The sequence below is a fragment of the Camelina sativa genome, chromosome 4 (genome assembly GCF_000633955.1).
Source record: "Camelina sativa cultivar DH55 chromosome 4, Cs, whole genome shotgun sequence".
NCBI lineage: Eukaryota > Viridiplantae > Streptophyta > Magnoliopsida > Brassicales > Brassicaceae > Camelina > Camelina sativa.
The window spans coordinates 19,164,750-19,186,813 of record NC_025688.1 but is presented as its reverse complement, the minus strand read 5'-3'; the positions used below and the strand labels follow the sequence as shown (position 1 = coordinate 19,186,813).

At 36.9% G+C, this 22,064-nt stretch overlaps 3 protein-coding genes across 4 annotated transcripts; 1 reads left to right on the top strand and 2 right to left on the bottom strand.

The window, feature by feature from the left end:
* LOC104781211 lies at positions 989 to 5,357 on the top strand. Of its 2 annotated transcripts, XM_010505816.1 has the most exons (6): positions 989 to 1,152; positions 1,384 to 1,496; positions 2,241 to 2,299; positions 2,409 to 4,220; positions 4,348 to 4,525; positions 4,621 to 5,357. In XM_010505816.1, the coding sequence occupies exons 2-6, from the start codon at positions 1,415 to 1,417 to the stop codon at positions 5,220 to 5,222; spliced, it is 2,733 nt and encodes a 910-aa protein (XP_010504118.1). In that variant the 5' UTR covers positions 989 to 1,152; positions 1,384 to 1,414; the 3' UTR covers positions 5,223 to 5,357. The 2 variants fall into 2 exon arrangements, with proteins under 2 accessions (XP_010504118.1, XP_010504119.1); XM_010505817.1 differs by lacking the exon at positions 1,384 to 1,496.
* Positions 5,275 to 7,119, bottom strand: LOC104781213 (protein SODIUM POTASSIUM ROOT DEFECTIVE 2-like). The gene is made up of 4 exons (XM_010505819.2): positions 7,063 to 7,119; positions 6,470 to 6,951; positions 6,280 to 6,361; positions 5,275 to 5,587 (listed from the first exon to the last, which is right to left on the bottom strand). The coding sequence occupies exons 2-4, from the start codon at positions 6,938 to 6,940 to the stop codon at positions 5,427 to 5,429; spliced, it is 714 nt and encodes a 237-aa protein (XP_010504121.1). The 5' UTR covers positions 6,941 to 6,951; positions 7,063 to 7,119; the 3' UTR covers positions 5,275 to 5,426.
* LOC104781210 (UDP-glucuronic acid decarboxylase 1) lies at positions 7,867 to 11,328 on the bottom strand. Its single transcript, XM_010505814.2, has 7 exons — positions 10,518 to 11,328; positions 10,220 to 10,367; positions 10,063 to 10,142; positions 9,682 to 9,765; positions 9,515 to 9,589; positions 9,322 to 9,414; positions 7,867 to 8,308 (listed from the first exon to the last, which is right to left on the bottom strand). The coding sequence occupies exons 1-7, from the start codon at positions 11,136 to 11,138 to the stop codon at positions 8,102 to 8,104; spliced, it is 1,308 nt and encodes a 435-aa protein (XP_010504116.1). The 5' UTR covers positions 11,139 to 11,328; the 3' UTR covers positions 7,867 to 8,101.

Here is a 22,064-nt window from a genome sequence, read left to right as displayed (position 1 = left end):
AAATAACTTCACATACATAAACTAATACAACAAGTAAAATTTATTTTTAAAATAAAAAATATACAGAATTTTGTATAAAATAAAATTTAACTAGTGTTATAACACGGGTATTTATCTAGAATTATTAACAATATAAAACTTACAAAATAAGTGTTTTTTTCAAGTCATCATATTAAACATATGATTTTATTGCATAATATTTTATCCAAAAATATTTTAAAAATAATCATACAAATCATATTTTATAAAAATTATAATATAAATAAAATGAATTTCAACCTATACTCTAGCACGGGTTTTAATCTAGTATATATGGGGGAAAATATGAAATATATATAGTTGAATAGATTTCAAAAGTGTGCCAAACCTAATCTTATGGAGGAAGACTTTTATAATAGACAAGAGACTTCTCGGTTAAAGGAAAATGTAACACTTGTAATATTGAAGATATATCCTTGATTCGAGTATTAAATCTAATTATTAGTGGAGGTTTTACACTAATACATAATTTTGATTTTTTCTTTTTGATAAAAAAATCTTATCAAATGTAAAAAAGAAAGTATAAATACGCAATTTTAAATATACTTGTCAAAGAAAAAGCAAAAAGAAAGTGAAATTCTCTAAATCAAAAGGTGTAAGAGAAATGCAACTATGATTCAAAAACTTAACAAACATGAATTTAAGTAAATTATATAAATAGAAAATAACGTACTTAACAGAAAAAGTGTGGTACACGACGATTAGTAATAAAAATGAATATCTGCCATAATTAAGAATTGATTTTTTTTTTTTTTTTTAATGTGGATGATAAAATATGGAGGATATGTTGATTTAATTGGAAAATAAAAATAAAATAAAAAAAGCGAAGGTACGACAAAAGAAAGAAAGGAAAAAAAAAATGCGAGGAGGAGAGACAAGTGGCAGCAATTCACGGATGCACACAACTCACTCAGTATGTTAAAATAGCAGCAGGTACCAAACACGCCCATTCTCATTTTTCACCCCCTCCTCCTCTCTTTTTTAATTTTTTTTACATTTCTTTTTTTTTAATTTTCTCTTTCTTTCTAAATTTTGAACTTTCAAATATATTACACTGAAGAAGAAACCTCTCTCCTTCTCCTTCCCCTTCCCCGTCGTCATCCTCCTCCTCTGGTTCGTTCTTCTCTCTCTCTCTCTCTCAATTTCTTTCTGTTAATCGTTTCGTTTCTTCTTTCTCTAGGGTTCCCTTTTTACTCTTGTCTTAGATTAGATCTCTTCCTGCAAGTGTGTAATCTCAGATAATCCTCTGCATTTCCTTTTTTTTCCGGCTCTGTAAAAATTTCCCACCCGATCTAGAGTCATCTCTTCCCAACTAAAGCTAGCTCCGTGATATGTTTTCCCCAGAGTCCGATTTCGAGTGAGTGAAAACAAAAATATGAATAGATTTCGACTCGGCGACCTGAGTTCTCGAGATCGATTAGCTTCTTCTGCAGTTCCCACTTCTTCTCCTCTTCAAGGTTACTCTTTTTCACCCCTCTCTCTCTCTCTCTCTGTTTCCCCTTTTTTTGTAAATTCAGAGATTAAACAAAAAAAAATTGGTTTTTTTTTTGGTTTTTGGGTTAGTCAATTTTACAATATTTTAGTGAATTAAGCTTCTGAGATTTTTTTTTTTTTTTTTTTTTTGAGCAAACAAAAACGTACTCTTAGCAATTTACTGAAGTATTTGTGTTCCTTCTTCGGGTTGTTCGAGATTCTCGTAGTGGCGAGGTCGAGATTTAAAGAAATGTGTATGGAGATAGATAAAAAAACAAAAGATACTCCCTCCCTTTAATAATAATATAGGATGTTTAGAGGTTTTTACTTTGTTTTCTTGTGGAAAACTACAGTTAAAGCTGTGGGTAGAGAGATGAAGATGAGAGATTGCTACCTTTTCTTTTTCAATGATAAAGTGAAGAAATATATTTAAAAAAAAAAATCTCAGGGCAGCAGTGTTTGTTTGGTAGTGTCATGATTTGGTTTGGTTTGTTTGTTAACAATTTTCATTTTTTTCAACGGAGTTAATGATTTTAATTTCACATGTTATGAGTGCTTTTGCTTAACCTCCTTGCTTTTATTATGTTTCTCTCTTCTTCCCTCCCACTTTTTGTGCTACAAATTTCTCTTTTTGTCTCCCAAGTTTCTTCTTAATTAAAGTTTCTTCCGTTGTAAAGTTGATTGCTTTATCATTCAGAATCCTAAAAAAAAGTCATTCATTCTTTCAGGAAAGAAACACAGTCAGAAACTCAAATCTCCAAGGTCTTCTTCTTTGAGTGAAAACAAGGTATGTTTTTACTCTTTATAAATATAGCAGATATCTTCTGAGACGAAATGTTTGGTTTCTAGTTGTTGTTTGAAAGTGACTTGTTGTTGCTCATATTTGTTTGTTGCAGCAAGATTTTGCTACTAGTGGTGTACCCATGAAAAGTTTGTTGGCACAAGAAATGTCTAAGCAAAAAGGATCTAAAAAGAGATCACCAAGCATTATTGCGAGATTGATGGGTCTCGACGTTTTGCCTGCTCAGAGTTCTTCTCATAGGCAACACAAGTGTGTAGAGAATCATCAGCAAGGCAGGAGTGGTGGTGGAGGAGGCACTTCTTATGATGATGGTTATAATAAATCTCTTAGAAGGAGCTCAAAGGCTGAGCAAAAGTTTAAAGATGTTTTCGAAGTTTTGGATGCAAAGAGGGCAGAGAGCAATAGAAACTTTAGAGAGCATCAGGGGAGTGTCAATGCTAATCTAACTCAGGCAGAGATGGCATTCATACGGCAGAAGTTCATGGAGGCTAAGCGGCTATCAACTGATGATAAGCTTCGTCATTCTAAAGAGTTTAATGACGCTCTTGAGGCTCTAGATTCTAACAAGGACCTCTTACTCAAGTTTCTTCAGCACCCTGATTCATTATTCACTAAACATCTGCATGATCTTCACAAGCCACAGTACAGTCAAGCATCATCCTTGAAGTCGCCAAACAGCCAGAAAGATGATAGGGACTTGTTGAGGAAGAGTCATCGTTCGCCTCATCGACATGTTGGTAGTGGTGGTTGTGCCAGCCGTTCTCATACCAGGCATGCTTCTTATGACATGATTGACTTGCCAAATGAGGAGCTGGGAAAGAGAAGTGAGCTGCAGCCAACAAAGATTGTTGTTCTGAAACCTAACCTCGGGGAGCCACGTTATGTTGGTAGAACTTTTGCATCGCCAAGCTCTTCTTCCGATGAGTTTAGAGCAGATCGTAGGCTTCCATGCACCACAAATCATGGCAGGCAGAAGAGTAATGAAGATGTCCGGCTCTCAAGACAGAATTCAAGAGATTCTGGAGAAATGGCTAAAACAATGTCTAGGCAAAGGAAGGCCAGCTGTGGCAATGGTAGTGCCATGAGTTTTGAGAATTCAGGATTTAAAGGATATGCAGGCGATGAAAGCTCATCAGGGAGTGACTCCGCAAGTGAATCAGAGCTAGTGCCAGTAACTTCAGGAAAAAGAACCGCCTTTAACCGTAGGAACAACTACCATCGATCTTTGCCTTCCAAGTCAACAACATCATCTGTGAGTAGGGAAGCCAAGAGGAGATTGTCAGAGAGATGGAAGCTGACACACAAGTTTGAGCACGAGATAGAAATTAGTAGAAGCGGCACATTAGCTGAAATGCTTGCAACCTCAGATAGGGAGGCAAGGCCAGCAAGTTTTAGTGGACTCAGTTTCGAAGATGGGATCAGTAAAAGATTTGAGAACAACATTCAATGGTCTGAATCACCAGAACCGGTCGGAATCAGCAGTAGGGATGGTTGGAAAGGATCCTGCTCAAGAAGTTTTGCAAAATCCAAAACCATTATGAACCAGGAAAGCACTAGTTACACTATAGTTTTGCCTAAGGCGTTGATCAATCGAGATGGATTAGTGAAAGGGAATTCTTCTCATCATGGGGAGTCTTTCTTGTCATGCAAATCTAGACCTGGCAGTAACAAATCTCACTCATCATACAATAGTTCGCCAGAGGTCAACATCAGCCCAAGTTTAACCAAAGTCCTTTACATGAACGACGGGGTTTCAACAGAGAAGCTCTCTCCTTTTAAAGCATGTAGCAGTTTCTCAGTAGATGCAGATTCAGACACTGAGGATAGTTCAGCTTCTGATGATAACAAGACAGCAATGTCTGAAGCTGCTCGAGATTTGTCAACTGTCACCTCGGTAACTGACCCTGTAAGTGAGCATTATGTTTCAAGAGTACGGGCCTGTGCACTAGAGCTACGGTTTACATTTCAATCCATAAACTAGAATATACAGGTTGTTGTAATGACAGATATCTTACTGTTTACTAATGTTGTAGGATATCTCAAGGAGGACAACTGAGGATGTGAATCAATCTTCGGTTCCTGAACCACAGTCTCGCGAAAGCTCAAAGGAAGGAGAACAACCAAGTCCAGTTTCAGTTCTAGAAGCTTCTTTTGACGATGATGTTTCATCAAGTTCTGAATGCTTTGAGAGTGTTAGTGCCGATCTCCAAGGTAGTCAATCAGTAATTCTTACTTCATTGATTTTTTTTTCATATGTTTGTATCATTAATTGTTTTGACGTGTTAACTGTTATCTCTACGTTCCAGGACTCAGGATGCAACTCCAGCTCCTCAAACTAGAGTCAGCTACTTACAATGAAGGTGGCATGCTCGTTTCGAGTGATGGAGACACGGATCAAGAGGAGTCATCCACAATAACTGATGAGACTATGATTACTCAAGAGCTCGGAGAAGAAGACTGGAAGGCATTTTACTTAGTTGATCTCCTAGCTAACTCCAGGTTCAGTGAGTTAGACGAGAACACTGTCATGACAACACCTGTCGATCCATCCTTGTTTCAGGATCTCGAGAAGAAGTACTCCAGCGTGAATACCTCAACCAGATTAGAAAGGAAGTTCCTTTTTGACCAGATCAGCAGAGAGCTTATGCAGATGTTGAAGCAGTTTTCGGATCCACACCCTTGGGTTAAACCCACAAGGGTCTACAGGAAATGGGATACAAACAGGATACAAGAGACTCTGCGCGGTTTAGTCACAAGAAAAGACGAGAAACCAAGCAAGGATGACGTGGTGGAGAAGGAGTTGCAGTGGCTGAGCTTAGAAGATGACATTGAAATCATAGGTAGAGAGATTGAGGAAATGCTGACAGATGAACTCATAACAGAGCTTGTGGTTGGTGCAATCTTCTAGAATGTTAAATAATATCTCTATTACATAGTTTAAGTAAAAAAAAACAAGAGGATGTAATGACAATTTTCATCATAAAGAAACATGTGTCTCTGTAGTGACAGTTTCATCATAAAAGTAGGAAAGTTTTTAACACTTTACCATTGATCTGATTTAAGCAAATGAAAGGAAGAGAGTACAACAAATACACACAAAAATTATGTTCTTTTAGATTTCCGGATTTGGCGTTGGGAGTGATGATGATTGAGGTGGAGTCCAGAATTGGGCGTTTTTGACCTTTGAGAGGCAACCCAACACTTCCAAGGGAGTGATATCCCCGGTCACAGTTACCTTCTTTGAAGCAAAATCTATGCTGAAGGATGTCACACCTATTTGTTGCCAAAACCATTATAATGAGCTTCATTTAATCCATAACAAATGAATACATAACCAACTGGTTCTAAAAGGATAACTATTTCTCAATCAAATGCTTCTTTAATTTCTTTTTTGGTGGTAAACAAATTTGCTATTTCAAGGTAGAGCTAAATCAAAACAAAGTATATACGGATAATGGAAATTTTTAGATTTGGTTATCCGCACCAAACCCAAAATATCCTTTTTTAGAGGACATTAAATCTGTATCATATGTTCAGGATAATGTGAATAATATTATTTGTTCATGATATTTTGTAGAAACTTTCACAAAGATATTATTTTTATCATGATGTTTTGAATGTAAAGAAATCACTTTACAAAACAAAATCAAAATAAGATACACGTATACCCCCAAAATGTTAGGGTCGAAATCGGATAGTGACACGCATTAGTACTCATTTGGGTTACAAGGTCCCGTATCCACTCGTGTCCACCATTAATTCTCTATTAATACCAAAAAAAATCTTAGAACTAGAGAATGTGTTTGCAACAAAACCAGCTTATAGTTAGGTACTTTGATCTCTTATAGTATAAGACTTATACTAAAGAAAATAATACTTTACTAACCTAAGTAAAATATGAATACTTGTTGAATGTAAATACTGTAACCACAAAGGGTGAAAAACAGTGAGAACATAGGATTCACCTTGCATTCTGGATAGATGTTTCTTCACTTTGCCTTGACAGCCTCTGCAGTGACAGTGTAAAGACACTCTAAGAACAACCACCTGCAGTCCAAAATAACAGTAGATGAATCACCCTCCAATCTAGTCTTTATTTACAATTCATGCCACTTCATGTACGGTAAAACGACAACTTTTACAGTTTTACTTTACCTGGTCTGAACCTGTACCAGAAGACTTCTTCTTCTCTTCTACAGTACCAGAAGAGCCTCTTTTTGGCCCTGAAGCTTCACCTCCCTCCGTTATAACCGTATCCTGAACCGTAGACCCGGCTAAAGAAACCGGGTCGGATCCTAGAAGATACCTAGTAGAACCGGGAGGAGTTTTTGGTGTCGCATCAACACAGCCAAAACTCTTCCTCGCTAAGCTAACGTTCAACAACGACCCTGAATTGCTCCTCCTTCCTTTATCCACCTGAACACCCTTCCCGTCCCCGGAGGAGGAGGGTATCCTCGTAATTTTCGAAAGCTGACGGTACGGAGCAACGTAGTCGTCCCCGGAGGAACACGGTGCCGTGAAAGATCTCCTGCCATCTTTGATTATCGGGTTATGACGGTCGATGGCTCGAGCCGTGATGGTCCGTTCGTCCGTAGCGGTGGATGCTTGCGATGCACAGTAAAACATATTTGGCTTTCCTGTTATTATGGCAAAAAACAAAAAGCTCATTAATATATACAGACATATATACGTTACACATATATATATATATGATGATGTGTAATTGATAATATGCGTCAGTGTGTCACATGAGTGTGTTAGTGTTGTGGTAAGGTCACAGAGTAACAGAGAGTTGAGTAGAAAGCGCTCTTGTATTGTCCACATAAAACGTATTAGAGAAGTTGAGATGTCACTATTGGATATTTATGTACTACATTACATTTTTATTCTCTTGGATATATTCAAATGTTGCGTATTGAATTCGACCGATCAGTTTCTGTTTCAGAAAGTGGAAATTAAATAGAATGAGTACAGGAAAGACTTTAATTACACGTTTTCTAATTTTAACTAGGTAGAAAAAGCGATGGATGATTACTTATATCTCAAGTTCTAAGTTCTAAATAGACTGAATCGCTCTATCCAACAAAACCTGAAGCGGAAACAGAAATGCCCACAACTAATTTTTCAGCTGCCATTTTGCATAAATGCCTCGATTCATTCAAAACACTAATAAATGCAAATCTATATTTTTGAAAGTTTTAGTAGAATGTTTTTGTAAATTGAAAATGCAAACGACAAACATAATTATAAAGGTTTCTTTTCGTTTAAGATGCTACAAAATTTTGGAAAGATATGAAACAAATCTACGATAGATACAAACGCAAACATTAACAGCTGCGACATATTTAGCAGTCTAGCACAAGAAGGGTCCATCAGATGTCGTTTGTGAAAACTAAGGGTCCATCAGATGTCATTTCAAAATGTCCCCAAAAAGCTAAGTTTTGTATAAACCGAGAGAGTTGAGTATACTAAACTAACTAATGCATGTTTATTATAGAAGAGAGGTATTAATGTGAAAAGTAGAAAGGCTAATCATCTGTGTATGAACTATGAACCGAGAGAAAAAGTACATCAATATCTTCCACTAAAAAATTGCGCCCACTGGTGATTGGCCCAACATCAAAATCCTTTTTTAAGACAAAAAAATATTAGCTAATAAGTAGTCATAGTGTGTGTCTCGGAGAAAGAACAAAAAAAACAGAGTAAACAAAAAGACTTATCAGAGCTCTTTGTAAAAGAGACTATACATATACCAAATCATTGCAGAAGAAGAATCACTGTGTCACTTTAAAGACCTTTGCCTTCGTCTTCGTTCAAGATTCGGTTACGGAAGTCACTGACCATGCGTGGCAGACCCTCTCGCAGTGGGATCTTTGGTTCCCAGTTTAACAATTCCTTTGCTTTGCTTATGTCTGGTTTCCTCTTGTGTGGATCATCCGCTGTGTTCGGTTTGAACTCTATGGTTGCGCTTGGGTCGATCACCTCCTTAACCACCTGCACACAAATTTCCCATTTCATATGAGTGTTTCTTGTTATCATAATATATGATATAGTTAGATCCCAAAACAAACTAAGTTACTTTTTTTAGGGAAGATATAGAAGATAGCAAAAGCAATGCAGGGAAGAAAACAGAAGATAGCAAACGTAATGCAGACCTCTGCAAGCTCGAGCATTGTGAATTCTCCTGGGTTACCAAGATTGAAGGGTCCTACATGATCGTTTTCCATTAAAGCTACAAGTCCCTCCACCTACAAAGAGAGATCTTAGTTAAATCTTAAGGCAACAGATATTTTTCACTGCTTGGGAAGCCAATCATCCAGCAGAATGGATTGAAATAAAGTTACGTACTAAGTCTGAAACATATTGAAAGCTTCGAGTTTGTTTTCCATCGCCATAAACAGTCATTGGGAGTTTGCGGATGGTCTGCATAGTTATAAACCATAGTTCTGTCAGACTGTTAAAAGCCTTCATAGGAAAAGAGTTGTAGTATTTATGTTCTGCTGAAAGAGCTAAACCTGGGCAACGAAGTTACTAACAACACGCCCATCATCAAGGCACATTCTGGGTCCATACGTGTTGAAAATACGAGCAATTCTAACCTGAAAATTGCAGAAGTAATTAGAATTCACTCATATATCCGTGATTTGGACAAATAGTCATCAGCTCATCAGTTCTAAACATTCCAACATTCAAAAAATAAGGAAGAAACAACATCAATAAATGTAAACATCTTGATAAACAGCAGGGAGATGATTTCGAAGCTAATGGGTACAAAATTCCATGTGTGAATGACTAGAGTTGCAANAACTCTATGGTTGCGCTTGGGTCGATCACCTCCTTAACCACCTGCACACAAATTTCCCATTTCATATGAGTGTTTCTTGTTATCATAATATATGATATAGTTAGATCCCAAAACAAACTAAGTTACTTTTTTTAGGGAAGATATAGAAGATAGCAAAAGCAATGCAGGGAAGAAAACAGAAGATAGCAAACGTAATGCAGACCTCTGCAAGCTCGAGCATTGTGAATTCTCCTGGGTTACCAAGATTGAAGGGTCCTACATGATCGTTTTCCATTAAAGCTACAAGTCCCTCCACCTACAAAGAGAGATCTTAGTTAAATCTTAAGGCAACAGATATTTTTCACTGCTTGGGAAGCCAATCATCCAGCAGAATGGATTGAAATAAAGTTACGTACTAAGTCTGAAACATATTGAAAGCTTCGAGTTTGTTTTCCATCGCCATAAACAGTCATTGGGAGTTTGCGGATGGTCTGCATAGTTATAAACCATAGTTCTGTCAGACTGTTAAAAGCCTTCATAGGAAAAGAGTTGTAGTATTTATGTTCTGCTGAAAGAGCTAAACCTGGGCAACGAAGTTACTAACAACACGCCCATCATCAAGGCACATTCTGGGTCCATACGTGTTGAAAATACGAGCAATTCTAACCTGAAAATTGCAGAAGTAATTAGAATTCACTCATATATCCGTGATTTGGACAAATAGTCATCAGCTCATCAGTTCTAAACATTCCAACATTCAAAAAATAAGGAAGAAACAACATCAATAAATGTAAACATCTTGATAAACAGCAGGGAGATGATTTCGAAGCTAATGGGTACAAAATTCCATGTGTGAATGACTAGAGTTGCAAACAGCCAAACTATATACGTTCTTTATGAAGTGAGCTACTCAGCTAAGAGCTTGCAGTATACGATCCATGATGGGATGATTATAAGAATTTACCTCCACACCAGCCCCTCTGTGATAATCCATGGCCAAGGTTTCTGCAGTACGCTTTCCTTCATCATAGCAACTCCTCTCACCTTTTAAAAAGATATCAGCAATTAGTGATCCACCTCACATTTATATATCTCATGAACTCAAGGATTTTCCAGCTCACCGATTGGGTTCACGTTTCCCCAATAAGTCTCTTTCTGTGGATGCTCAAGGGGATCTCCATAGACTTCACTTGTGCTGGTGAGCAAAAACCTTGCTCCAACTCTCTTTGCAAGACCCAACATATTCAGAGTGCCCATTACATTTGTCTTGTAAAACTACCAATTAAGGATCAGCCAATATCCTCATATCACCACAGAGAAACACACATTCCCAATAATCACAATAAGAGAATCTAATTGCTAACTTAACTATGATCAGGAAGCTAACGTTGCAGAGTATAACAGTAATGAAAAGGATATGATAGTCTTCACTGGATTATACTTGTAATGAACAGGCGACGCAGGGCAAGCCAAATGATAAATCTGATCAACCTCAAGGAGGATAGGCTCAACCACATCGTGTCGAATAAGCTCAAACCTAGGATTTGAGAATAGATGAACCAAATTCTCCTTCCTACCAGTGAAGAAGTTATCAATGACGATCACTTCATCCCCTCTCCCGATAAGCTTATCAACGAGATGGCTACCGACGAATCCAGCTCCACCGGTGACGACGATCCTCAGTCTCTTCCGTCCGATACCGACGGGAACACGACCGGTTCTAACCCCACCGCCGCCGGAATTAAATGTGGTCCTGGAAGGCGGGGAATCGGTGACGGCGTAGGAAACAGATCTGGTGATAAGAGAGGTGGACTCAGCGGCTCCCAAACGGGAAAGAGAAGGCTGGAGGATGAAGAAAGTGGATCCGATCAAGATCCCGACGAGGATGAAGAGGAGTCGCTGTTCGCGGAAGAGGTAGTGAAGAGATCTGGGAAGAGATCTGGGATGCTTTAAGGCTTTGGGAGAGTAAGGACTTGATTGGCTCATGGGAATCGTTTCTTCGTCACGCTTCGAGCTCATTTGCTTGTGAAGCTGCTTCATGGTGTTCTGTTCTCCGATTAGAGAGAGAGAGAGAGAGAGCTAGTTTTGCCGGTGAAAATGAGATCTCAGGTGGAGAAGCTTTGGATCTGGACAGATTCAAACCGTTTGAGAAGAATAAAGATCGATTGTGAATGAATGTGATGATGATGATGGCGAAATATTTCGCTCTCTTTTTTTTTTTTCTTTTTCTATTTTTTTTAGTTAGAGCAATATATATGTTTCGCTTCTAAATGTGATTATCTTTTTTTTTCTTTCATTAACTTTTTTTTTTTGTCGTCATCAAATGTGATTATCTAACTCATCAATACAAAAAAAAAACAATGTGTTTGTTTGTGTGACATCAGTCTCAACATTAAAATTGTTGTTGACACCTTGTTTAAAATCAATAGCCAATAAAAACATTTTAATTAATACAACTAAAATTTCTAAACCGTCTTGAAAAACACCAGGCTCGGACTAAAATATATGTCTAGAAAAATCGGGCCTTCTGGATTCATCCCGTTCGGGTTTTAGAGTTTTTAGGACTTAGCCCGAAAACCCATATACAAATATAATTATATATTTTTTTGTTAACATTTTTGTTTGATTGTAATATTTTTAAATGATTTATTGTAAATAAAGTTTAAAACTCTAATTTTAGTTTTCATATTTACTTAATAACCTTACTTAATATTTATAAAAAATTTATCCGTGATATTTTATATAAATTATATATTTCTTATTTGGTTAAAGTATAAAAATTTATTTGGTTTTTAAATTTTTTATTTTAGATTAAGTTGGGTTTAGTGAATATAGATGAGTTATTTAAATTTTGATTGATTTTTTTTATATTGCACCTATAAACATTGCTTTTTAAGACATATTATAAACTAACTTATAAGTTTGAATTCTTGATTCGTAAGATAAGTCCGGAAAAGCCCGTAAGGTCTTGTAGCCCTGTTAGAGGCGGGTCAGGCTTTGAAATATAGGCTTGAAAATATTTTGGGGTGGACCGACAAGGACTCAAACATATGCGGGTTTTGCAGATTCGGGCCGGACCGGGCTGAGCCAGCCCGATTGACACCTCTATGTGCCACATCACATTATTTTTCACTTCATAGACCTTTGCCAACATAATAAAAAAAACACGACGACTCTAATCGTTTGTTCTTCTCCTTCACACTATAAGACTGCTCTTGAATTCAGAGAAAAAACAAAAGAATCATCACAAAGTTTTGCCTTCAATGAAACAAACGTAAAGAGAAGAAAACGCACGACTCGTGCGGCACGAGACATGGAAGAAGCAGAGATCCTTGTTAAAGAGGCAAAGCAATCTTACCAAATTCACCTTTGATTAATTCGGACAAGAATTTCATCAAAATCTACAAATTCTGAAATCAAATTCTCCGGTTATCGAGAATTCTTTGGAAAAAGAGGCGAGGTTAAAATTAGGATAGGGAAGAAATTTGAAAAGATAGAATAGAGAGAGAGAGAGAAAGAGAAAGGAGAGAGAGATAAACGCATAGTAATTTGAAGAAGAAGGAAGAAGAGAAGAGAGACATAAAGATATCAATTCCTCATGTAAGCCCTCTCTAACCACACAATTGACGTCTGATATACAAAAGATTAAAAAATTCACAAAAGAGCAACTTGGGCATGACAAAGTTCATTAATTTTTTTTAGAATCGCAGGTCCAATCGAGATAAAGATGTCGTTTTATTCAAGCTTTTAGGGTTGATTCAAGAAAAAATATTAGTGTTTATGTAAATTGACTCACCTCTTCTTTGTTGACATAGAGCATCTCCAGTGGGAGATGCTCATTTAAAGAGTTCTTTAAAAATATATATATAATAATGAGAGAGAGAAAATAGAGGAGAAAATCGGTTCTGAAATTACTTAGGGAAGAACCGTTACTAATACCAAATAGACAAGTATCATGTTTTTAGTGGATACTAGTAATAAAAGATAATATATATATATATATATGATTAAAATAATTTTTTTTTTAAAAAGAAACCTTGCAAGGTTGCTCGGTTGTACTTGCTCTTAGGTCTTAAATGAAGATGATATTGAGCATATTGCTGATTTGGATCAGAACATTTTCTTTTTTCAAGGTTTAGTACAATACATATTACTTACTACTACTTCTAGAACTCTCTATGTGAAAATTATCATTTTTTATTTTCCTTTCGATTTTAGTAAATTTCAAAAGTTTCATCTTTGGTTTATGTCAGATTTATGAGACAAAAGATTGAAGTGGCTAAACCTAAAGTACTCTAAGAAATCCATCAAGAACATTTAAAATGTAGACATCAAAGAGTAATATACCTTACTATTCTAGAGAGTTTTTGAGTGAGAAACAAATCAAGAACTAATGGTTTATAACCCCTAAACCTATTTGGTAATAAAATTTAAAATCTATTCAAAAACTAAATTTATGAAATAAAATAAACTCAAGTATCATATGATAATGTAAATAATAATATTAATAAAATACTATTGAAATTATCAAAAACTTATGAATTGATACCAAATAACATATATTAAATTATGAATCGAAAAAAACAAAACAAAAAAATATAACAAAAAATAATATAAAAAAGTCAATCCCGCGGCGTAGCGCCCGTACTAGTTGGTTTTAAAAACATTATTCAGATATTGTTGTAAAGAGATCATTAACGTGACTAGGGGATTTAGTGATGAGATAAATATATACCCAAAGGACCACAACTTAAAAGCAAAATTTGTAAATACAACTCTGTATAAAGGCTCAATAAAGGCCCATTAGAGATAATTTCACACGAGAGCTCACAGAGATTATAGCTAGGCTTAGGCTACACTAGTACTGAGGAAAAACTACAGTTTTCACATTCGAGTTTATAACACTCATTGCATCATATCCATCTAAAGGTGTGTTAATCGATCATTGAGTAACATTTTTCATCCAATATTGGGTATGGTAATTTCGTCCTTGATTTGAATATTGTTTATCACTTCCATCTCCTCAAACAAATTCCGTAAGTCCATTTGAAAACATGTTCAAGTTTTACCTTAGAGCATATACGAAACAATCCCGTTGGACAAAACAATAATTCAACTGTTGTAAAACACAGATAGTGGATTTCCATAACCGGCCCATACACGGTCCATACACGGTCCATACACGGTCCATACACGGCCCATGTACGTCAAAGACCATAAGGTCCATCGGCCACCTCCTTAGTCTATGTCGGTTTACTAGTCCTAATGTATTTGGGCTTTGCCCTTCACTATATATATGTAACTCTCGATTGGATTAATAAGAATAAGAAGAGAAAACCTCTTTCGAGTTTCTCTAGTTTACAACTGAGAAAAACCCTAAAAACCCTAAGACCGCCGCCGCACAAAACCCTTGTTCGTTGAAGTCCGGTGATTAGGTTCTCGTCCATGACTAGTCCGAGTTCGTGGTCCGATTTTGTCCGGAGTGAGTTCTGTTCGGAGATCTGTTCCTGTTCAAGCAGCAGTTCGAATTCGTGATCGGTTCTTCCTCCTACCTAGGCCGAGGTTCGTGATCAAGAGAAAAATAAAACCGAGGTCTTCAGCTCCCGGTTCAATCCAGTCAACCTCCAAACGGTGGAAGGTAAACAATAATCAAACCCCTTAGAACCTATGAAATCAAATCTGATCTTAAATCTAAAGGAACATTAAAATCTACAAGTAAACAATCAACAAACAAGTTCATAAGCCTTTCCCTAAAACCCTAAAACCCTAAAACCCTAAAACTTTAAAATCCGATTTCTATGAGGTTTTAGGATTGTTTAGATTGTTTGAAACTGAACCAACTTATACTATGATTAAAATCTGGTTATGATTGTTTGTTTGTTTGAGAATCGGTTGCATGAATCCCTAGAACTAGAAACCTAAATTCGAAATTCATAAGAGATAATATTAATCTGGTTGTTCTAGGTTGTTTAAGTCCGATTGTTCTTGATTTTTTGTTTAAAAATCAAAACCCTAAAATCGAAAATATTAAAATCGGAATTGTCTTATGTTTTGCATGAAAGAAAAATTATTAGGATAACTCCCAAATTAATCCTAGACATTATCCTAAAAGCCTAGAAAATATTTCCTAAAATTTGTCATTATCCTGTTTTAAGAAAAAGGAAATTTTAATCTAAGAAAAGGAAAATTTTAGTAAAAGGAAAACTTTGCATGCTAGATTATAATTGTTATCTAGGATTGTTGTCTCATGCATATTGAACCACGAAATTATGAGATAAAAACAAGACATAAACCACAAAAATTTGAGTATAAATAGAGTGGCATGGTTCGGTCTCAAATACCGCATGGCCCTAAGTGATTGGCATGGTTCGGTCTCAAATACCGCATGGCCTTAAATTGTTGCATGGTACGGTCTCAAATACCGCATGTTAATGATCGGATGTTTGTTCTGTATTGTGCAGATGGCAAAGCTTAACAACCTCTCCTATGCTGCCCTTAATGTCTCTGGAGAAAACTACTTGCAATGGGCTTTGGACACTAAGATCTATCTGAAATCAAAGGATTTATGCGAATGCATTGAGGATAAAGTTGAATGTGCCGAAAAGGACAAGTACAAGGCAATTATGCATATACGCCACCACCTTGCTGAGAGTCTCAAGAACCAGTATCTCACTGTTGAAAATCCTTTTGACCTTTGGACAGGGTTAAAAAACAGATATGGGCACCAAAAGACGGTGCTCCTCCCAAAGGCTCAATTTGATTGGAAAAACCTAAGGATCCAGGACTTCACATCCGTGGATGAGTATAACTCAAAGCTATTTAAGATAGTCTCAATCCTAAGATTATGTGGTACAGAGGTTACTGAGAAAGACTTGCTAGAGAAGACATTCTCAACCTTTCACACCAATAACATATTGCTTCAACAACAGTATTGTGAAAAGGGGTTTAAGACATATGCAAGTCTCATCTCTTGTTTGCTGCTTGCTGAGCAGAACAATGAGCTATTAATGATGAATAGTGCATTGAGACCTCCTGGTACAGCTCCATTACCAGAAGCACACAAGGTTGACATGACAAAGAAAACTCCTAAAGAGCCGCAAGAGACTAAAGAGTCTAACTATGTCCATAGGGGCAAGTATAGTCGTAGCCGTGGAGGAAGTGGACGTGGTGGTCCTGGTCATGGGGACTACCAAGGACACAATTTTGGTGGTCAAGGCCATGTGAACTGATCATGCTTCGGTCGTGGTCGGGGGTAGAGGCCGCAGTGTATTTAAACTGCAATATAAGACCAAGTCCACTTGTCATAGATGTGGTATGGAAAATCATTGGGATAAGACGTGCAAGTCATCTATGCATCTTATTGATCTCTATCAAGAGAATTTGAATAAGAATTCAGAAGCTAACCTAGTTGATCTCGATGGTGAAGGTGATTTCGACCATGAGAAGGATGACCTATTGGATTATGAAACTTCTGATTGTTTGAGAGAGGATAATTAAACTCAAATGTGGTCTTGATTTAATTTTAATGTTTTATGCATTACATTTTGATTGGATTATTGTTTGGATTATAATTATGGTTTATATTCAATTATTTTATATAAAATTATTTGTTTATGTTTAAAACATAATTCTTGTCCATATTGAGAAATGGCTAAGGACAAGAACAATGCCATTATTAGCACAATAGCGGGTATAGCAAGATAATTGAAGGCTACGACCAGGCACACATTTTGAACTAAGTGATGCCTTATATCTAACCAGCTCAAAAGGAGCTTATTATTACTTAAATCACCCAAGGATCTAAGAAAATCCTAGAGTCTATACCCGCACTAGCCACTGGTTTATACCATGCTAAGATTAATATGATAGAGACTAATTCGGCAATGAATAAAATGTTCAATGAACAATTCACTTTATGGCATGACCGGCTTGGCCATCCGGGTTCTAACATGACGCGTAAGCTGAGAATAAACTCTAAAGGGCACACTCTAAAAGAGAGAAGAGTTATTCCTAAAAATCTCACGTGTGTAGCATGTGCACAAGGAAAACTCATTATAAGGCCATCACCAGTGAAAGTCACTAAAGAGACTTTAAACTTTCTGGAAAGGATACAAGGAGATATATGTGGACTAATACACCCACCTTGTGGGACGTTTAGATATTTTATGGTCTTTATTGATGCATCGACCAGATGGTCGCATGTTTGCTTATTGTCAACTAGAAACCTTGCGTATGCTAGATTGTTGGCCCAGATTATACGTCTACGAGCCCACTTTCCAGATTTTCCACTTAAAACTATACGTCTAGACAATGCTGGTGAATTTACATCCCAAGCGTTTAATGAATATTGTATGTCCATGGGGGTGAGTGTGGAACATCCTGTGGCACATGTCCATACACAAAATGGATTAGCTGAATCATTCATTAAACATATTCAATTGATTGCTCGGCCATTGCTTATGAGGTCGAAGCTTCTTGTGTCGGCTTGGGGACACGCAGTATTACATGCAGCTGAACTTATACGCATCATGCCATCTAGTGAACATAAATATTCACCATCCCAGTTATTAATGGGTCATGAGCCAGACATATCCCATCTCAAAACATTCGGGTGTGCCGTTTATATACCAATTGCTCCACCACAGAAAACTAAGATGGGACCTCAAAGGAGGATGGGAATATCTGTTGGATATGATTCTCCCACCATTATTAAGTATCTTGAGCTGACTACGAGTGATTTATTTAAGGCCAGATACGCGGATTGTCAGTTTGCTGAATCCGAATTTCCTATGTTGGGAGGAGAGAATAACAAGCTGGTCAAGGAATTATCATGGAATCAAACATCCTTAAATTTGCAAGATCTTCGGACTCTAGCATGTGAGGCAGAGGTCCAAAAGATTATACATTTGCAAAAGCTAGCTATTCAATTGCCAGATTCCTTTGCTGAACTAAAGAGAGTTATGAAATCGTACATACCAGCTTGTAATGCACCAATACGTATTGATGTTCACAAAGAACACAATAATCAAGTTGCTACAGAGTCTAAGACCCGTTTGAAACGTGGTTGACCATTAGGTTCCAAAGATAAGAACTCTCGGAAATCTAAGAAAGGTGCAAATAAAACCGAGGTTAAGGAAATTACAGACATGGCCGCGGCAAATCCTAAGGTACCGAATGAGGTTTGGGACGCTGAACCTCAAGGACCTTAATGTATTGATAATAATAAGATCTCAATCAATTATATCATGTCTGGAATGCAATGGAACTGTAAAGATGTCGACATCGATGATGTATTTGCTTATAAGGTAGCACTTGAGATAAATGAGGATCATGAACCCACATATATATTAGAGTGCACTCAAAGTAAAGATTGGTTAAAATGGAAAGAAGTCATTGACGTGGAGTTAAACTCTTTAAAGAAGAGGAATGTATTTGGTCCGATCTTAAGGACACCATTCGATATAAAGCGAGTTGGACATAAATGGGTCTTTGTAAGATAGAGAAATGAGAATAATGAAATCGTGAGATATAAGGCACGGCTTGTCGCACAAGGATTCTCTCAAAGACAAGGAATAGATTATGAGGAGACATACTCCCCTGTGATGGATGCAACGACTTTTAGATACTTAATAAGTCTGGCTATAAGAGAAAAACTGGATTTGCGATTAATGGATGTTGTAACCGCATATTTATATGGTCCAATGGAAAATGAAATTTATATGAGATTACCAGAGGGTATTGAGCTCAAAGATAAGAGTGGTTCTCGAGAACAATACTGCATAAGGCTAGACAAATCCCTTTATGGACTGAAACAAAGTGGGCGAATGTGGTACAATAGACTAAGTGAGTACCTACCAAAGAGGGCTATAAGAATGATCCCATCAGTCCATGTATTTTTATAAAGAAGTTTGCAAACAAAGAGTTTGTGATCATAGCAATATATGTGGATGATTTAAATATCCTAGGAATCTCTGGGGAAATCGCCCAAACAGTCGAATATCTCAAGAAAGAGTTTGAAATGAAAGACCTAGGTAAAACTAAATTCTGTTTGGGATTGCAACTTGAGTATATAAATGATGGAATCCTTGTGCATCAAATGGCATATACTGAAAAGGTACTCAAGAGGTTTAATATGGACCAAGCTCACCCATTAACTAGCCTAATGGTTGTAAGGAGCCTTGATTTGGATAAAGATCCATTCGGTCCAAAGAAGGACGATGAAGAGATTCTCGGTCCGGAAGTGCCATACCTCAGTGCAATAGGAGCGTTAATGTTCTTGGCTAGCCACACTAGACCAGACATATGTTTTGCCGTGAACCTCCTAGCAAGATTTAGTTCTTGTCCGACCCAAAGGCACTGGAATGGTATCAAACATATTTTACGTTACCTACAAGGGACGACAGATTTGGGTTTATATTATACTAACTATAACAAAGAAGGTTTAGTTGGTTTTGCTGATGCAGGTTACTTATCGGATCCACATAATTCAAAGTCTCAAACCGGCTATGTGTTTACACACGGTGGTACTGCGATTTTGTGGCGTTCTATGAAGCAAAGCATTGTGGCCACTTCATCTAATCACGCGGAGATTCGAGTAATTCACGAAGCCAGCCGTGAATGTGTTTGGTTGAGATCGATGATTCAACATATCAGGACAGATTGTGGCATGGCCGACGATAAGGAAGCAAGAGTTATAAATGAGGACAATATGGCATGCATCGCACAGCTCAAGGAAGGGTACATTAAGGGATATCGGACTAAGCACATTTTACCCAAGTTCTTCTTCACACATGAACTACAAAAGGCCGGATAAGTTCAAGTGGTACAAGTTCCGTCTTGCGACAATTCAGCCGATCTCTTCACCAAGTCTTTACCGACATCGATATTCAAGAAGCTCACGCACCAGATTGGGATGCGGAGACTTAAGGACTTCTAGTGATGCTTAGAACAGGGGGAGTAATGCGTGCTGTACTCTTTTTCCTTCACCATGGTTTTGTCCCAATGAGTTTTCCTGGTAAGGTTTTAATGAGGCAGTACCCCCAAGAGCATTACAGAGATCCTTCTTAGCATTGGTATGATTATGTCATCCAAGGGGGAGTGTTGTAAAACACGGATGGTGGATTTCCATAACCGGTCCATACACGGTCCATACACGGTTCATATACGGCCAATATACGTCCAAGACCATAAGGCCCATCAGCCACCTCGTTAGTCTATGTCGGTTTACTAGTCCTAATGTATTTGGGTTTTGCCATTCACTATATATATATATGTAACTCTCCATTGGATTAAAAAGAATAAGAAGAGTGTTCTCGAACGTTTACAACATCAACAAACTTTTTCCGGATCAACACACCAAGAAATTTAAGAACGTTTCCATTTGAATTGTCAACATGAGGTCGAAAATTTAGCCTCGTTGAACTGAAGTGCATCGTTCACGATAAAACAGTGTCATATAGTTTCATATCATCCCATAAATTATGGGCCATAATGATACCCTTAACAAGCTATGATAGATATCTAGATATGTATGTAGCCAAACAATTCTATATACTAATATTTTTCTCGTATGATGTATAAAGCTTAGAATTGAACAAAATTTCAAATTTGAGGGAATCGATTCCTTAATTCTAGTCCTCCCTGACAAATCTCAAAAAAAAAAGTGCAAGGGAAGTGATTAATTATTCAAAAATTTCATGTTAATATTACGAAATTTTGCAAACTATCCTCTATCAACCACAAAATTCCAAAACAAACTTTTAAGAGAAAAAATCTTACTTAAAGAATGAGCTCAATGACTCTTTTAGGTAAGAAACATTTCTCTCTTTTATTTTTCTTAAATGATTAGGTTACATCACTTGTCTTTATATAGACTTTACAATCTTAGGGTTTTTGCCATTAGACATCTCACTCATCACATGAGTCTAGACAATCAAATCTGTTCTTTAATTGTATTGGCTCCGTACAGTCAATTGTTCTCTTTGCTTTGCTGACTCTGTTTTCGTCTGTTTGTGCAGGTGGAGAGGACCATTGGAAGCTTGGAGAAGCTTGAATAGTTATAGACTTTTCCATGTTGCACTGGGCTGAGGAAGGTTTATTGGGCTTGAAGGTAATGGGCTTGTTTGAGGTAGAGCCCATTACCTTTTTGATCACATCTAACCCGTGGGATAGTCTCTTCTTCTTCTTTCTTCACTGTCTCGTTTGCTCGATCCCACTTCTGACCAGATTCCTTTGTGATCCTGTCAGATGAAGTCGAAGCTGTTGAGATCTTGACTGAGGGAACCGGAGCTGTTAGGTTCTTGATGATATTAATAACCTAAACAGCTTTATTTTGAAACAATGGAACTAAAGCATTCTCAATTCATTTTTTAATGTAAAACTCTATTTAAGTGAAAATTCCATAATTTATGTCTTATATTCCTTCAATTTGATAGAGACAGACAGGCCTCATGTAAATCAGCGATTTAAAATCACACATGAGTTTACTATTATCTAGTTTTCTATTAACTCTTGAGATTTCTTGTAAGATTGGCTAAGCAAAGTAAAATAATCAAGTGAACAGATATAACAGCCACACCAAACTCTCATATGCCTAAATCTAACATGGCACGTTAAAGCTTTGTATTACATATTCCTAATGACAATTTTTCTTTGGTTTTCGTGTACAGATGAACATATTAGCCTAACTTTTCCACGTTTTTGATGCCATAATTTCCACATTCAGTTCCTTTTTTATACCAATCCTTAAATATCCATATGACTTTTTTGTTTTTGTCTAAGTGCATTTTTTTTAGTCGCACCCATTACATATTTACATTACGTACTTTTTTATTCAAATAGGAGTGTGTTCATGATTAAACATAAATCAAATATGCCATTAAGTTTGATAGAGGCAATGCCTTTCTAGTAACAAGCCAAAATCCTAATAATGAGAATATCTTAGGTATACCTTACGAAGACACACAT

Coding starts and splice junctions, on each gene's coding strand:
- LOC104781211 (XM_010505816.1), top strand. CDS start 1,415: ATGAATAGATTTCGACTCGGCGACCTGAGTTCTCGAGATCGATTAGCT. Junction 2,300..2,408: donor CTTCTTTGAGTGAAAACAAG/GTATGTTTTTAC, acceptor TGTTTGTTGCAG/CAAGATTTTGCTACTAGTGG. Junction 4,526..4,620: donor TGTTAGTGCCGATCTCCAAG/GTAGTCAATCAG, acceptor TCTACGTTCCAG/GACTCAGGATGCAACTCCAG.
- LOC104781213 (XM_010505819.2), bottom strand. CDS start 6,940: ATGTTTTACTGTGCATCGCAAGCATCCACCGCTACGGACGAACGGACC. Junction 6,362..6,469: donor CTGGTACAGGTTCAGACCAG/GTAAAGTAAAAC, acceptor TTTGGACTGCAG/GTGGTTGTTCTTAGAGTGTC. Junction 5,588..6,279: donor ACATCTATCCAGAATGCAAG/GTGAATCCTATG, acceptor GGCAACAAATAG/GTGTGACATCCTTCAGCATA.
- LOC104781210 (XM_010505814.2), bottom strand. CDS start 11,138: ATGAAGCAGCTTCACAAGCAAATGAGCTCGAAGCGTGACGAAGAAACG. Junction 9,590..9,681: donor TTAGTAACTTCGTTGCCCAG/GTTTAGCTCTTT, acceptor ATAACTATGCAG/ACCATCCGCAAACTCCCAAT. Junction 8,309..9,321: donor CAATGCTCGAGCTTGCAGAG/GTCTGCATTACG, acceptor ATTTGTGTGCAG/GTGGTTAAGGAGGTGATCGA.